Raw genomic sequence first — 13,732 nt, 5'->3', positions numbered from 1 at the left:
CAAATATACAAAAATAAAAAATAACAAACCCCAGGAAAGTGAGGGAATCTGATCTCCAGAGTTACCGTGTTATTAGATTCAAACATTCAATCTTCAACAACAAAAAATCACAAGGCATATAAAGAAGCAAGAAGTATAGCCCATTCGAAAGGAAAAAAAAAAAAAAAATCAACAGAAACTGTCCTGAAAAAGACCCAATGGCAAATCTACTAGGCAAAGATGTTAAAATAACTGCCTTAAAGACACTTAAGGAAACGAAGTTGAAAGTTAAGAAAACAACATGTTAACAAAATGAGATAAAGAGATTTAAAAAGAAAATAAAAATGTTTAAAGAAACTAGAAAGAAATCTTGGAGCTGAAAAGTACAATAACTGAAATGAAAAATGCACTGGAGGATTTAAAAGACAGATGAGGCAGAAAAATCAGCAAACTTGAAGACAGCACCATGGAAATTATATCAAGTCTGAGGAACCAAACGAAAAAAAAATCAGAGTACTATAACTTTAGGATGTCAAAGATAATCCCATGATAAATTCAAAGAAAACAGCCTAGAATACAAAAAACGAGCAAGAAAGTTTAACATTTTTCACTATGAAAAATCAACTAAGTACAAAAAACAGTAATGCAGGAAATGAACAAAAAGCTCTAAGGCACACAGGCATACTTGTGGAGATGCTGTGGGTTCAGTTTCAGACCATCTCAATGAAGCTAATCACAATAAACTCAGGGAATTCTCTGGTAGCTCAGTCGGTAAAGAATCTGCCTGCAGTACAGGAGACCCAGGTTCAGTCCCCAGCTTGGGAAGATACCCAGGAGAAGGAAATGGCAACCCACTCCAGTATTCTTGCCTGGAAATCCCATGGACAGAGGAGCCTGGTGGGCTACAGTCCACAGGGTAGCAAGGGTCAGACAGACTGAGCAACTAAACCACCACCACCACAATAAAGCAAGCCACAAAAAACTTCTCATTACCCAGTGCATATAAAAATTATCCTTATGTTGTTTATTAAATATGCAATGCATTATTTCTTAAAAAAAACAAAACAAAACAAAACACATACATTTATTTAAAATACCTTATTGGTAAAAAATGCTAACCATCATTTGAGTTGTGGTAGTAATATTATTACATATCACCATAACAGGAATTTCCAAAATGTAACAGACACAAAGTGAGCAAATACTGTTGGGAAAATGGCACAAACAGACCTTTTCATTGCCACAAACCTTCATTATAAAGAGTGCAATTATCTGCGAAGTGCAATAAAACTAGGTATGCCTATATAAAAAATACCATAAGTAAAAGAAGTAAGTCTCTCCTTATCTCTAATTACTTTAAGTGTAAGTGGACTAAACTCTTAAGGAAAAGACAGATTTGTAGAATGGGTAAAAACATATGCTCGAACTCCAACTTACAGTTATCTATATGCCACTGAGATCCAAAGACCCAAACAAGCAAAGTGAAAGGATGGAAAAAGAAACACAATGCAAACAGTAACCATGAGAACATGCATGGCTATTCTAAGAGCAGACAAAATAGACTTTAAATCAAAAAAGGTTTTAAGAGACAAAGAAGGGACATTATATATGTTAAAAGGCTAGGTACAGAAATAAGACACACCAGTTATAAACATTTACATACCTAGTGACAGGCCATCAAAATATATGAGGCCAAAACCTAAAAGAATTCAAGAAAAATAGACAGCTTTACAGTAATAGTTGAAGACTTCAATACCCCCTTCACAATGATTGATAGATCAGACAAGAGGATGAGGAAATAGGACTTAAATAAACTAACTAGATCCAACAAACATATACAGAACACTCTCCCCAAATGAGCAGCATACATTCTTTAAGTGCATATGAGACATTTTCCAGGACAGACCATATGTTAGGCCGCAAACTTAAGTCAAAAGATTTTAAAAGACACATATCATACTAAAAATCAAAACGAGATAAAAGTTAGTGAAAACTGGGGGGAAAAAATCACAATGGATCAAAGAAATCAAAAGGGAAATGAGAAAATACTTAAGAGAAAAAGGAAAACAAAAGTACATTTCAAAACTTAAGGGATGTAGCAAAAGTGGTGCTAAGGGAGAAATTTACAGATATAAACACACTAAAATCAGGAAACTAAAATCCCACAAGCTGTGAAACACAAAAACAAATCAACAAACATCTCAAAATAACAAACTTACAATTTAAGGAACTAGAAAAAGAACAAAGGTAGCAGAGAGAAAGATGCAATAAAGATTAGAGCAGAGAATAAAATGGAGAAAAGAAAAATAGAGAAAAATCGAAATAAAATTTGGGGACTTCCCTGGTGGTCACGTAGTTAAGAATCTGCCTGTCAATGTAGGGGACACAGGTTCAGTCCCTGGTCCAGAAAGATCCCACATGACATGGGATTAAGCCCATGCACAACAACTACTGAGCTCGGGCTCTAGAGCCCTTGACCTGTAACTACTCAGCCTGTGAGTTCCAATTCCTGAAGCCTGCACACGTAGAGCCCGTGCTCCATGACAAGAGAAGCCACCACAAGAAGGAACACCAATCCTTTTCAAACACTCCAAAAAATAAGAGGACGAATACTTCCCAACTCATTCTATGAGGTGAGCACCACCCTGATAACCAAAATCAGACTAAAACACTGTAAGAAGGGAAAACTACAGGCCAATATCCCTTAAAAACATAGATAAAAAATCTTCAACGAAATACTAGCAAAATGAATTTGACAGCCTATTTTAAAAACTACATATCATGACCAAGTGGGATTTATTCCTGGAATATAAAGACAGTTCAACATACGGAAATCAATTGATATGCTATGTCACAAAAAGTGAGACACGACTGAGCACGTACACAAGCACATCACATAAGCAGAATGAAGGGGGAAAAAAAACAATACATGATCGTCTCAATTCATGAAGAAAAAGCATTTGACAAAATTCAACACATTTTCAACATAAAAATACTCAACAACCTTGGGATATAAGCAAACTATCTAAACATAATAAAAGCCATATATAAAAAACCCAGTGAATATCATATTCAATGGTTAAAGTCTGAAAACTTTCCTTAATATCAAGAATAAGGAAAGGATGCTCACTTTCAATACACTTCTGGAAGTCCTAGCCACAGCAATCAGGCAAGAAAAAGAAAGAAAAGGCATCAAATTGGAAAAGAAGAAGTAATATTACTGGTCTGCAGATGACATGAGCTTATATGCAGAAAACCCCAAAGATTCCATCAAAAAATTATTTTCTATAATTCTATTAGAATTAATCAATGAATTAGGCAAAGTAGCAAGATAAATAAAATTCAGTTACAATTCCCTGAATGAACAGTAAACAATCTGAAAAGGAAATTATATGAAAACAATCCCATTTACAACAGCATCAAAAAGAATACTTAGAAATTACTAAGTAAAAACTTGCATGGGCTTCCCTAGTAGCTCAGACGGTAAAGCATCTGACTGCAATGCAGGAGACCCGGGTTCAATCCCTGGGTTGGGAAGATCCCCTGGAGAAAGAAATGGCAACCCATTCCAGTATCCTTGACTGGAAAATCCCATGGACAGAAGAGGCTGGTGGGCTGTACAATCCATGGGGTCACAAAGAGTCAGACACGACTCAGTGACTAACACACAAAGACTTGCACAGTGACAACTGCAGAACACTGGTGAAAGGTATTATGGAAAACATAACCAGAAACTCATCCGGTGTACTCGATCCAAACATTAACTCAAACATTAATATTGTTAAAATGTGCATACTCAAAGCAATGAATAGACTTCTGCAATCACTATCAAAATTCCAACGACATTTTTTGCAGAAATAAAAAATCCATCCTATAATTTATATGGAATCTCAAAGGACCCTGAATAGACAAAACAATCTCGAAAATGAAAAACCAAGCAGGAAGACTCACACTTCCTGATTCCCAAACTTACTACAAAGCCACAGTAATCAGAACAGTGGGGTAATGACATATAGATGAACGAAACAGAAGTCCAGAAAAAACGTTGTCATACATGGTCAAATGATTTTTGACGAGGGTGCCAAGACCATTCAATGGGGAAAGGACAGTTTTTTCAACAAATGGTGCTAGGAAAACTACACATCCACATGCAAAAGAATGAGACTGGACCCTTACCTAATACCATATACAAAAATTAACACAGATAAAGGATCCAAACTGAGATCCAAAACAGTAAAACTCATATACCTCAGAAAACCATAATCCTAAAAGACGTATGTACCCCAATGTTCAATGCAGCACTATTTATTTACAATATCCAGGACATGGAAGCAACCTAGGTGTCCATCGACAGATGAATGGATAAAAGAAATTGTGATACCTATATACAATGGAATGTTACTTAGCCACAAAAAGGAATGAATTGGAGGCAGTTAAACTGTGGTAGATGAGCGTAGAACCTGTTATACAGAATAAGTCAGAAAGAGAAAAACAAATATCATATATGAACGCATATGTATGGAATCTAGAAAAATAGTATTGATGATCCTATTTCCAGGGCAGGAACAGACACAGAGTACAGACTTGTGAACACAGAGAACTTCCCCTTGTGGGGGAAGGAGAAGGTAGGATGAATTGAGAGTAGCACTGAAATATATACATTACCACGTAGAAACAGTGACAGATTTTATTTTCTTGGGCTCCAATATCACTGCAGTTGGTGACTGTAGCCATGAAATTAAAAGATGCTTGGCTCCTTGGAAAAAAGCTATGGACAAACCTAGATAGTGTATTAAAAAGAAGAGACATCACTTTGTCAACAAAGGTCTGTATAGTCAAAGCTATGGTTTTCCCAGTAGTCAGGTACAGATCTGAGAGTTGGACCATAAAGAAGGCTGAGTACCAAAGAATTGATGCTTTTGAATTGTGGTGCTACAGAAGATTCTTCAGAGTCCCTTGGACGGCAAGGAGATCAAAGCTGTCAATCTTAAAGAAAATCAACCCTGAATATACATTAGAAGGACTGATGCTGATGCTGAAGCTCCAAAACTTTAGCCACCTGATGCAAAGAGCCAACTCAAAGGAAAAGACCAATGCTAGGAAAGATTGAAGGCACAAGGGGACGACAGAGGATGAGATGGCTGGATGGCATGAACGGACACAAGTTTGAGCAAACTCCAGGAGATAGTGAAGGACAAGGAAGCCTGGCATGCTGCAGTCCGTGGGGTTGCAAAGAGTCAGACATGACTTTGTAACTGAACAACAATGGCTGGTTCACTTATTGTAAGGCAGAAACCAACACAACACTGTAAAGCAATTATCCTCCAATTAAAAATACATATATTCAACTCTTAGAAGAAAGCAAAGAACAAAAGGTTCACAACATTGCATTTAGCAATGACTTCTTAGATATGATAGAAAAGGCCAGGTGACCACACCCCTCCCCAAAAAGGACTCCATGGGAATATTTAAATTTTGTGCATCAAAAGCCACTATCTGGAGTAAAAGGCAACACACATAGGAGAAAATATTTGTAAATTATATATCTGATAAGGGATTAGTATCCAGAATGTGCAAAGAACTCCTAAAACTCAACAACAAAAACCAAACAACCCAATCTGAAAATGGACAAAGGACTGGAGTAGACATTTCTCCAAAGAAGATACACAAATGGCCAATAAGAATATGAAAAATGTTTAACATCACTAATTATTAGGGAACTGCAAATCAAAGACCACTTCACATCCTTTAGACAGCTACTGCCAAAAAAAAAATTAACAGCAAGTGTTAACAAAGATATAAAGAAATTGGAACTCTGTGAACTGTTTGGTAGGAATGTAAAATGGTACACCAGTATGGAAAACAGTTCCTCAACAAAATAAAAATAGAACTAGCATATGACCCAGCAATTCCACTTCTGGGTATATACCCAGAAGAATAGAAAGCAGGGTCTCAAAAGAGATACTATACACCAATATTCATTGCAGCATTACATACAAAAGGTAAAATGCAGACACAAACCAAATGTCTATCGATGGAAGAATGGATAAATAAAATGTGGTACAAACACACAGAAGATTATTCAGCCTTTTAAGAGAACAATTAAAATTCTACCATATGCTACAACATGGACAAACCTTGAGGATGTGCTAATTGAAATAAGTCAGTCACAAAAAAACAAATAATGTATGATTCCACTTACATGAGGTTTACAGGTACTAACAATAGTCTAAATAATGAAATATAATCGTGGCTGCCAGAGTCAAGGAATAGACAGTCATTGTTTAATGGTTATAGAGTTTTAGTTTTATAAAATGAAAAGTTATGGGGATAGATGGTAATAATGACTGCAGAACAGTATGCTGCTGCTGCTAAGTCACATCAGTCGTGTCCAACTCTGTGCGACTCCATAGACGGCAGCCCATCAGGCTCCCCCGTCCCTGGGTTTCTCTAGGCAAGAACACTGGAGTACAGTATAAATCCATGTAATACCTGTATACTTAAAAATGGCTAAGACAGTCAATTTTATGTTATTTGTATTTTACCACAATTTAAAATTTTTTTAAAAATTTAAAAAGAGGGAAATTCTGCCATTTGCAACAAACATAAATGAACCTGGAGGACCTTTTGCTAAGTAAAACAAGCCAGACACAGAAAGACAAGTACTATGTGATCTTACTTATGTAAGGAATCTAAAATAGTCAAACTTGTAGAGAGTAGAATCGTGGTTTCCAGAGACTGAGGGAAGGAGGAAACAAGGACATGTTAGTCAAAGGGCAAAAAGTTTCAGTTACATAAGATGAATATACCCGAGAGATCCTCTGTACAACATAGTACCTACAGTGAAACATAATATTGTGGGAATCCTCTGGTAGTCCAGTGATTAGGACTCGGTGCTACCACTGCCAGGGTCCCAGGTTCTAACCCTGGTCATGAAACTAGGGGCTTCCCAACTGGTGCAGTGGTAAAGAATCCACCTTCTACTGCAGGAGATGCAAGAGACGTGGGTTCAGTCCCAGGGTTGGGAAGATCCCCTGGAGGAGGAAATGGCAACCCACACCAGTATTCTTGCCTGGAAAATTCCATGGACAGAGGAGGCTGGTGGGCTACAGTCCATGGGGTCGCAAAGAGTCAGAAACAACTGATCACACACACACATACACACACACACATATACACACACACGAAACTAAGATCCCGCTACAAGGCAATAAAAATAATGAAGTTGTATTCATTCATGAACATCCTTATCTTACGATTACAGTTAGTCTAGAACTCTAGAAATTTTGGTAAAGTTTTACACAAAAGTAAAGGATAAGACTTGTGTCCTCTCAAATCTCCTTTGAACCCTAGGCAAACTCATTTTCTATAACTCAACTTAGGAGAAAGAAAATTAAGAAAATTAAGCATCCTCAGTCTAGAATTCTCAGAAATGCAAGGAATACTTTTAAGTTTTCTGACACTGAAAAAAAAAAAGAGAGAATTATTTCGTTAATCATAAATAAGACTTTCAAGAATACTTGAAACATAACTTTGAACTGTGATCTATATAAAAACAAAATTCGAAAATCCATTTAAAAGCAAGTAATGTCAAAGATAAAATTACAATACCAGCTCTAACCTCCTAACTCTGTATCTTTCCTATATAAGAAGCCAACATTCTATGTCTCCGAAAAGCCAAATTTTCCCCCTTCCCACTCTCTACACACAAAAAAACACTCAACCAACGTTGCTGACCAAATGACTAAACCATGAAGAGTTGCAAAACACAAAATAAATCCTGCTGTTACCTACATCAATGGATTTCTGAGCCAGTATCCCAGCTATGAAGTTGAAATCATAACTGTTGCATAACTATAAAAAGTGGAAATTCCAAACCTAGGGTACATATCCGTATCTGGTATCTCGCTGGTACAGTCAAAAGAAAGTGACAGCAATAATTCTTACCCTCCAATTCCAAATTCGTTTGAGCCTGTTGGGGGTTTTCTCCAGAATCTGTAGAAATTCATGTGTCAGTTCTACAAATGAAATTAGAACATTTAAGAAAAACTCAGAGAGGCAGAGGTAATGAAACAAGGATAACCTCAACTAACTGTATTCATCTGAAATCAAGTCACCTTTGGCCAGGTATGTGACAGATCAAGAGCAAGTGCTTTTCAAGGTCCCTTCCTCTAAAACTTACCATCTAAAAGTTCCAAGGTCACAGTGGCGTCAACATACTCCCACCAGTGCTTCCCATCAGTTGAGACTGGGATCTCCCAGTTGGACCACTTGCAAGCCAGATGAATGCAGACACAGGCCACCACAGGAGGTGTGTACTGCAGGCTAAATGTGGTCAAATGCAGGCTGACATCAGAGGGAAGGAAACAAGAGAGTGTCATGAGCTCTCAATTCTGAACCCAAAGTTAAAAAACTCTCCATTATTAAAAAAGAAAAAAAAAAGTAAAAAAAAGAAAAAGAAAAAGAAAAAAACACTGGAGAGCAAGAAAGGCAAGAAATAGCCAGTGCTCTGATCCAACACCCAACCCAATCTTTCCATTAACCCATCTGCTCAGGTAACAACTTGTCTAATTTTTTTGACTATACATCATTTAATCCACACACTGATGAAGGACCGGAAAAAATAAAAACAAAAATAAAAGACTGAGTACTCAAGTTTTTTTAAATAAGGATTAATCATCCTAAGAATAAGGTCAGAACATAAGAAAAATTTTAACATTTTTAAGATGTACAATCCCTAAATCAAATACTTAAGGAACTATCCTAAAAATTATCTTATTTCTTGCCAGTCATAGGTCTGGTCTCTTTTAAATAATGAATAGATAATCACTCTCTCAAGTGTGAATATACTTGATAGTTTATTTTTAAAATCTCTCCCATCAGGCTATAAAAATGAACTGCTTAGCCTTGACGGTCATTAGGAGTATCTTTGGTTTCCAAGAACTACATAGTAGATTGGAGATGAGAATGTGCAAATCATTTGGTAATACAAGTTATGTGTTAATTTTTTTCTTTAAAAAGGGAACAACAAAGAAAAAGTATCACAACTCTTAGCACATATATGTGCCCATTTATCTGGGAGTGAGTGAAGACAAAAAGTACCTTTTAAAATACCACAATTACAGCAGAATCCTCCAAACTACATTTTAGTCACCAACTGGCAATGAAATCCAAGTTTAAATAAACTTTCAAAACTATGCTCTTGGATATTTAAATGCAAAGTAACAAATGCAGAATTAAATTGGCTATCAATCAGCAACAAAAATATTTTATCACCTTAACAAATTTAAAAAGCAGCATGGAAATTTTAAGGCACGCATGACAACTGTGCAGAAAAATCAACATTTACCATGGACTTGTCTATAACACAGTCTATTAATATCAGAGATCCTTGACTAGATCTTTGGCTCCTAGTTTACTAAGTGCCAGACCTATCATCTTTCCATATACCCAACAAAAAGTGACAATTCCAACCCAAGTAAAGTACTATCCCAAAAAGAGAAGAGAAAAATATTAAAATATAAACCTGTTGGTTGCCATGAAGTAAGAAGTTTGTGCTAAGTCCTTGCTTGCTAAAAAAAAAAAGGAGGGGGGAGATTAGTTCCATTCATTCTCAATAATTATTTAGTAAGCATTTACTATTTGCAAGGCAGAGAATACAATGGCAAATGAGACAGACATGGTCTCTGACCACCTGACGCTTACATTCCACTGTCAAATGAAACAGTTTAAGTGATTTTTAACTACATTAACAATTATGCTGCTTCCAGACTTAGGGACTTAAGCTTTATTCTGCACACCAGGTATAAGGATTAGATATTTAAAATCCAATTCCTGGGCATCCTCCCTAGAGTCTAACTCAACACTTTTGGAGAAGGATGTAGTAACAATGAGCATTTTTAACAAGTAACTCAGAGATCCTGATACAAGAGTCCACTAAGAAATTCTAAGCTAGGGGATGAACTAATCTGGAGGCAAGATCAGAAGACCTTTATATATTTGGAAAAAATCAGCAAATGACATAAATTATTTAAGCATATTACAATAAAAAAATTCCTCCTTCAAAAAAATTTGGGTGACAAAGTAAATTTTAATCTTCCTTAGATGAAATATTAACATATTTAACCCATTTCTGTTTAACACTATGTTTGCTCAATGTAAACCTTTCATGCTCTCAAAATATAAAGAACTCAAAAAACTTGAATTTTCAGATGAAATACATGATAAGGCCAATTATTAGTGAAAATCTGCAAAACAAGAAATTATGTTTAAATGCACAATGGTATCTAGATTTTCTTTCTTGATATTACTATTTGAATAAAAAGAAGAACTAGGCCTAATGCAATCATGGCTACTGAAGTTAAATTAGAATAAAAAGCAAGTCTGCCAATGAATTAACAATGATGAAAGTAAGTTCAAATCAATTCTACATGGCCTTCTGGGTAGCCTTTAACAGTGTCCAGGACAATCAACCCTAGAATCAAATTAAGATCACTTCCCTGGTGGCTCAGACCATAAAGCATCTGCCTACAACATGGGAGACCTGGGTTGGGAAGATCCCCTGGAGAAGGCAATGGCAACCCACTCCAGTACTCTTGCCTAGAAAATCCCATGGACAGAGGAGCCTGGTAGGCTACAGTCCACGGGGTCAAAAAGAGTCAGACACGACTGAGAGACTTCACCTTTCATTCCCAAGACATCCTTAAAACTGCTATTGGATACTTTGATTTTAGTGACTTTTCAAAATCTGCCTCCAGCTTTGACAAACAAGAAACTCACTCACTTTATCTGGAGATCACCTAAAAACACTACAAGAACTCAAGAGAAAAGCTCCAACCACTCACTTTGAAATTTAAAAGCCAGGTAGGTTTTTTAATTTAAATTTTGGCCAAAGCAGCTGTATTATGTATTAACCCACAATAAATCTTAGCATCTAAATGGTAAAACAATTTAGGATAGCATCTCAGGTTGGGATTGGGATTCCTTACCTCGAACAAGCTGAGTGCACTTTACCACATGTGTATGTGGGTGATCAATTGTTAGTTCAAAGCCTAAAAAAAAGTAACTGGTTAAAAAACCTAAAGATACTCAAAATATTTTATACTGCTTTTATCTGAGTCATCATTGAAAGCTTCTCTCATTTTCTGGTCCCAAAACTGCCTATTGAGAGGCTGAGAGTCACATAAAGTATGCAGCACACTCTTAAGATTATCTTCAAAGGCACCACTCAGATAATGAAGTTAATAGAGTCTCAAGATCCCTGAACTATCAATAACATCTGAATACAAAGCATGTTCTTAGGGACAACAGAATATATGATTGGAAAAGAAGCAGTTACATAATGATTATTTGTGAAAGCTTAACCTTTAGAAAATATTTTTAAAACCTACTCCTCTCTTACCTTAGTCTTCTTCCTTTTCATCATCTCAATCATCATTAAGTACCAATCATTTTATCTAACTCTAAATGATCTTAACCAAAATGTAGTATGTCTATAAAAATTTTCGAAGAAATTTCTTTTTGTGTATGTAAATAAAATTATCTAGTACGAGTAAAGAAATTCTAGGCAATTCCCCGGCGGTCCAGTGGTTAGGACTCCACACTTGCACTGCCAAGAGTCGGGGTTCAATCCCTGTCAGGGAACTAAGACCCCACAAGCTATGTGCAGCACGCCCAAAAACTAAAAATAAAGTCTGAGGCAAACTGACTAAAAAAAAGAAGAAAATTCTATTGCAAAATTTACTTGATGCAAATTATTCTAAAAGCACAACTGATTCTCACAAGTTAGATTTTACAGATTTTCACAGTAAAATATTAAAATGTATCCCAGCAGAAAAACATCATTGTCCCTTAAAGTATGGTTACCTTGAAGATAACTAATTTAAAGTAAAAATTAGCAGAAACTAATTTCAGAGATAAACTTTGAAGAATTCATTGTGTGTATAGGTGTATATGCAAAAAATACAGGCTGATCAGCAACTTTCCAACATGACTCATGAAATACTCTGTCTAAAGAGACAAATGAGAGCCCAAAAGAACTAGAAAATCTTTATTTTCCATATTTGCTAAGCTTTTAAAGGCAGTCTGATGAAAATAATAATAGATAATAACAGAACATCATCAGTTATTTAGCCTATCAATTCAATTTAGCTTGAATTCCTCCATCTCCACTCTACTGTTTTGAACGCTAATTACCAATTTTAAAATTATCTAAATATAAGGACAGACTATGAAAACTCCTGGAAGGAAAAAAGTTATTTAGATAGTTTCTGCCATTATTTATCAGAAAGTTAAAAACTCCCAAATCTTATCAAGCAAATCATGAATCCTAGAATAAAAACAAACAGAAAAAACCTGCTAATGGCTATCTCAAAGGTCAGTGGTGTCTTCATTCTCTCTGTGGCAGGGTTAAGCAATCTCTACAAAGTACAAAAACCTTCCCAAGAAATTCTCTTCCTGTTTCCTATTTTGCAAATTAGAAAAACATTATATTGCATACATATTTCTTTAGTGTTTTAAAGGAAAATAAACTTACCTAAAGTCTGCAGAATTATGCTTTCTAGTATCACCAGATCTTGAACTTGCTGCAGGTAAGCCTGCAGGTGTGAGAAGACACATAAATTATTCCCCAAAAAGACACAGTATATAACATAAAGTGTAGACAATTCTATCATAACAACCTCCAAAGGAAACCAAAGCCACAAAAGGCAAGGGTGCAGTTATGAGGGCAAGTAGGAACTGAAATTAATCCTTATCCCTAACAGATTCTCCTTTAAAAAAAGAAACAGATAAATAAGTGGTACAGCAAAAGATGTCACTTTATTTATAAAGGGCTACAGAATAAACACCAGATATCTGGTTCATTTTCAGACTGACGTTTTAGGTTATAATGTTCATATGATACAGATTAAAAACTTTTCTAAAATTAAAATATTAACATGCCTTTTTTTTAACATCATCAAAACACACTGCACAGCCTTCCCAAAGTACTGTACGCAATCTCAAACATTTGATTCCTGTTAAACTTTCCTTTTAGAGTAATGCTAGATTTTTAAAATTCACAGAGGAGTTCACAAGAAAATGGAACAAACAAAAATCCTTCAGATTTGTACAGCCATTACAGTAGCCACTATTCATACATGGCCATCAAGCACCTGAAATGTGCTATGAATGTAGAATACACGATGAATTCTAAAGACTTAGTTAAAAAATAATAATGTTAAAAAACACTTCATTAATAATGTTTTAAAATTGACTCTATGCTGAAATGACTATATTTTGGAGTTAAACAAAATGCTATATAAAATATGTTAAATTAATTTTAAATTTAAATAAAAATTTAAAATAAAAGCTTAATGAAAACCTTAAAAATTTTAATTACATATGTGACTTCCCTTATATTTTTATCGGACAGCACTGGTATAGAGCTCTAGGAGAATGAAGCTTGAGCCAAGAGTTAAGAGACTTATGTTGCTGCTAACTTTCCACTGAACTTTATGATCTCTAGTGAGTCCAATAAGGACTTAACCTACGGTAGCTCTCCTTTCCCTATAATGAAGAAAGTATCTTCTCCGATTCACCTCATAAGACAGACTCAGGTGAGAAGTCATGTAAATATACTTTAAAGAAAAAAAAGTTGGGATTTTACTTTTTATTTCAATAAAATTTTGTTATTTGGTCAATTCTACGGACCAATGGCAGTTAGTAGTCTTAAACATAAATAAAAGTTCAGACCAACAACTTTTCAACAAAA

General features: G+C 35.5%; 1 protein-coding gene across 4 annotated transcripts in view; it reads right to left on the bottom strand.

Annotated features, from left to right (window-relative positions):
• Positions 1-13,732, bottom strand: part of CCNT1 (cyclin T1) — a 40,647-nt gene that overhangs the window by 6,882 nt on the left and 20,033 nt on the right. For all 4 annotated transcript variants that reach the window (XM_086399703.1, XM_086399702.1, XM_086399704.1 and 1 more), the window contains 5 exons: positions 12,515-12,575; positions 10,968-11,030; positions 9,506-9,551; positions 8,162-8,325; positions 7,927-7,997 (listed from right to left, as the gene is read on the bottom strand). In XM_086399703.1, the coding sequence (XP_086255829.1) occupies positions 7,927-7,997; positions 8,162-8,325; positions 9,506-9,519 (249 nt within the window). In that variant the 5' untranslated portion in view covers positions 9,520-9,551; positions 10,968-11,030; positions 12,515-12,575. The remainder of the gene's footprint in view (positions 1-7,926; positions 7,998-8,161; positions 8,326-9,505; positions 9,552-10,967; positions 11,031-12,514; positions 12,576-13,732) is intronic.

Source organism: Bos grunniens, chromosome 5 (assembly GCF_055505025.1).
Source record: "Bos grunniens cultivar Pamir isolate PY7600 chromosome 5, Bosgru_T2T1.0, whole genome shotgun sequence".
NCBI classification, from domain to species: Eukaryota; Metazoa; Chordata; class Mammalia; order Artiodactyla; family Bovidae; genus Bos; species Bos grunniens.
Note: the sequence above shows the minus strand (reverse complement) of the source record. Positions and strands in the feature narration are given on the sequence as shown.